Source organism: Euprymna scolopes, unplaced genomic scaffold (genome assembly GCF_053919585.1).
Source record: "Euprymna scolopes isolate OS-2025 unplaced genomic scaffold, ASM5391958v1 sca526, whole genome shotgun sequence".
Classification (NCBI taxonomy): domain Eukaryota; kingdom Metazoa; phylum Mollusca; class Cephalopoda; order Sepiida; family Sepiolidae; genus Euprymna; species Euprymna scolopes.
In genome coordinates, this window is record NW_027633576.1 from 8,264 (window position 1) to 12,500 (window position 4,237).

Consider the following 4,237-nt stretch of genomic DNA (forward strand, 5'->3'; position numbering starts at 1 on the left):
TTGGACTCTACTAAACATAGAGACACACAAAACATGCAAGATGACAGTACAAACTGTATGGACCCGATAGAAGAAAGCCCTCAGAGTATAGTTCCTGATGAAATTAGTGATCTGCGTCAGTCTTCACGAATCCAAAGACGTCCAAGAATCTTTAGAAGAGAACTATGTGATGTATAGTAACTCTGATTAAGTTCTATTCAGAAATCGTACCCACACAACTGTAGAACTCTGTCCCATCTGCCTGCTTCCCACCGGACTACAACTTGGATGTCTTCAAGTCCAATGTTAACAAATTTCTAATGAACCGCCCCCTTAATTAAACACTTCAGCAAATCTCCACACTAACGTAATGTACTTGCAATAACCCTTATCCCTGAGTGGCTTCCGGGCCTTGATAAGTGGTGATCACTGTGTAAAAAAAAAAAAAAAAAAAAAAATACATGCAAGAGAATTCGGTGTTTAATCAGACTGGCATTTATGACGGCATTTATGACGGCATTTAAAATGTCTGTATGATATATGTACCAATCATGGGATGAAGATGAAAAATTCCCCAAATCACAAAATTTAATCAAGTATTTGTTTTATATTCAAGAAAATCAAATTTTACTCTGTTTTGATGAGAGTGAACAAAAATGCAAACAACGAATTGGTAGACAAGGGCAGATAACCCTAATGCATGTGGAAACTGAATAACTGATTACCTCCTCTTATGTTCTCTTAGAGAAACATGGTTTCGCTTGTTACTTATTGGTATAAAAAAGGGAAAAAAATTTTCGTAAATAAAAAAAAACCTACTGGATCAATTTTTGTGATTTTTAGAATATACCATCTTCATTCTATGACAAATAGATACTCAATACTTGTGCATTTAACGAACCAGACGTAACTCAGCATTTGCACGGCTTTGTCCGACGCATGACGTCAACAGCTCGGGTTTTGCTGCTGTCTGACGAAACATGGTCATCAGCCAATCAAAACGCTGCGCGCTTAGTTTCAACTCGACGCGCATGCATGCGCATCGAGCAGCAGACCAGAATTCCGATATGGGTGTTCAAGATGGCGGCGACTAAGAATCTCCATCGTGAATTGTGGACTGGAAGAATTTCCTGCGAGATATAATATGCCGGGATTACTTTCTCAGGAATCTCCGGCAGATAGGAGGCCCAGCAGGCCATACGGTCGAAATCGACGAGACTGTTTTCTTCAACCGCTGGAAACACAACGTCAGCAGACATCTAACACCGGTCTGGGTCCTCGGTGGATACGCCGACCCCGCCGAAAAGGAGTTTTTTTTTCTTTTGGTTAACGTAGGAAACAGGAATGCCGAAACCCTCCTTCCACTAATAAGAAAATACATTCTGCTGGGGACCACACACGGTCATATCAGACTGTTGGAGCAAAGTGGGAGGAGTAGGGTATCACTATTTAATGTTGAACCACCACAGCCTTAATTTTGTAGATCCCGTAAAAAAAAAAGTTTTGTTCCTTTCCTTTTTTTTACGATTTTTTCTTTTTTTGTACGTAAATAGTTGAAAAAAAAAAAAATGTTTCATAAAAAACAATTACTCACTATTATTTGTTAAAAAAAATTGATCCTACAAATATCATTTTTGTTGGTCATCTTACGTAAATAGTTGAAAAAAAATGTTTCATTAAAAAAAAAATAATTACTAACTATTTGTTAACAAAAAATGTTTTATATGTATTAATTTTGCAAACAGAAAACAATTTCAAACAATAATACTAATAGTAAAAAAAACATAAATGAACGGTATTTTTTTTTTGCTTTTTACTTATTTATTTTTGGATGTTTCTACATTTTACAGTTATTTTGTTGTAGCGTTGTTTTTATTTTATCAGCAACGCTCGGTTTTATCCGGCTGTTGACGTCATGCGTCAGACAAAGCCGAGCAAATGCTGAGTTACGTCTGGTTCGTTAAATACACAAGTACCAGTTTTTCTTCAATTTTGTTTCTCACTATGAGTGATAATCTGAATAAGCACCGAGAATTCTCCCAGTGAGCTAACATCCAACCACCTTTAAATTATGTCCAGAGATAAACCCTTTGTCTATCTTTTGTCCATCTGTTAGACTTTCATAAAAAATGTTTAGACCATTTACTCACTTTTAATCTTTGAAATGCAAACTTCATTCCTTGAATTATTTCTTCATCTTCCTAAATGAGAAAAAGCAAAAAATAATGATTTGAGTGGGAAAAAAGAGAAAAGTCTCACCAAATTAATATATATATATATATATATATATATATATATATATATATATATATATATATAATAATTAAGTGATTGATTTTGTGCTACTAACAGATACTGTCAAGAATTGTAAATGTTAACTGAATCAAAGAAATAAATTGTAAGATGGTCAACATCTTGAAATTTGTTATTTATTCATTATATATATATATATATATATATATATATATATATATATATATATACCTAGTCTGGGTGCCCGACGTTGCCCGGGTGTTTTTTTTTGGGGGGTGTTGAGCGAAAAAAAAAAAGTGGTAGTAGGCAGGCAGGCTTGAACCCGTACCGTGAATGGGGGAATAGAATGTGAAAATAAATGTGATGTCTTTGCCGTTGTGTCCATCACTAAACCAGAAGTGGCGAAGGTTTAAATTAAGGCTAGTCAATCAAAAAGAGGAGATGACTTTCGAAATATTGACCCCCACCCTGTAGAAAAGTGCCCAGTTGAAGGTGAAGGAATTAATGTTTTAGCCAATTTTTCTATATTTGTCGTCCGAAGGGTTCAGTTTCAAAACGATACCGATCTCATGAAAATCCGTCGCCTTTGTTGAAAGTTTTAGGCATACATACATACATACATTTAAACAGACAGGTGAGATTTATATTATAGATGAAGTTTAAGACAAGATATATTAAGTGTAGGTATATATAAATTTATTTGTCAGTTCAATAAAAAAAAAAAGACATCATATAGAAAGAGGAGTTATAAACGCCATTTACACCTAAGCATTTCGAAGCCTAATGCTTCTCATCAGAAGAGAAGGAAGATAGGCTACAGATATAGGGAAATGCGACGTCTAACTCAGAATGGAAATGTAGAATAAATATAAAAATAAAACATAGAGGGAAGATAGATCAAATGTCAAACATAAGGGTGAGAAAATAAAGCAAATGTAGGGAGATTGAGTGGCTGTTATATAAGTAGGGGGTTATTTTGTGGCTACAGGGGAGTTATGGGGTGATTAAAGTGGGAGGAGTTCTACAAGAGGAATGCATGAGGGGGTAGAGGAAATGAGTATGGGAAATGGTGGAATATGTCAAAGTGAAAATAGCAATAACAAGGAAAACTATAAAAGAAATATAGCCTAGTAGATAGGGGGATAGGGAGGAAAAAATAAGCATATAAACAATAAAAAAATATTTAAAAAATAAATATTAGGATCCAATCTTATGTCATCATCTTGATTGATGTTCCGTGGGTGGGAGTGGGGAGTCATAAAACGTGCTATGCCAACAGCATATTCTTTCCCATGTTTTGATTGTCAGGTATAAATCCATTGATATCTTATATGTTTTTATGTAGAGTGATGTGGTTCTCGATTGATTAATTGTGTCTAACTGCATCGGATATATACTCGAGTGTCAAAACAATGGAAAGAATATGCTGTTGTCCTAGTCATAAAGTTGCCCTAGTCATAAATGATCCAACAACATGCATGTAATGTTGAATATTGGTTAGTAAAATAATAAAGGCTTATTTATTAAGTATTAGTGGAAATAAAAATAAATAAAGCAAAAAGGGAAAGATAACTCTATTCAGTTCAATTATTAAAATATATTAGCGTTGGGACGAGTAATCGGAATCAGGAATCGAAAAAATTTAAACTTTTTGGGGGTATCGAAATTTGTATTGGAATCAGAAAAAATTGTGTATTTTCCGATGCCAAAAATGATTCCTTTAATTGTCGTTTTTACTGGATTTTGTTTAAAATAAGATCTTCCAATGTTAATAGTAATAATGAAATATTTATCGATTTTAAATTACCAGTAAAAATAAAACCTACAGATCCTTCCCTTACAAGTGTATTTTTACATTTGAAAAAATATCTGCACATTAAACATATGTTTTTATGGTAATCAGGGAAAAAATAACAGCCCTATGATTAAATATTTAGGGATATATAGGAATTGGACTTGGAAATTGTACTGGAATTGGTAATTATATCAGAATTAGGAAATCTGT

General features: G+C 33.8%; 1 protein-coding gene across 1 annotated transcript in view; it reads right to left on the bottom strand.

Annotated features, from left to right (window-relative positions):
- Positions 1–599: 599 nt before the first annotated feature.
- Positions 600–4,237, bottom strand: part of LOC145274965 (uncharacterized) — a 26,960-nt gene continuing 23,322 nt past the window's right edge. The window contains exons 7-8 of the mRNA XM_080127549.1: positions 2,130–2,180; positions 600–611 (exon numbers count right to left, since the gene is read on the bottom strand). Coding sequence (XP_079983675.1) covers positions 600–611; positions 2,130–2,180 — 63 coding nt within the window. The remainder of the gene's footprint in view (positions 612–2,129; positions 2,181–4,237) is intronic.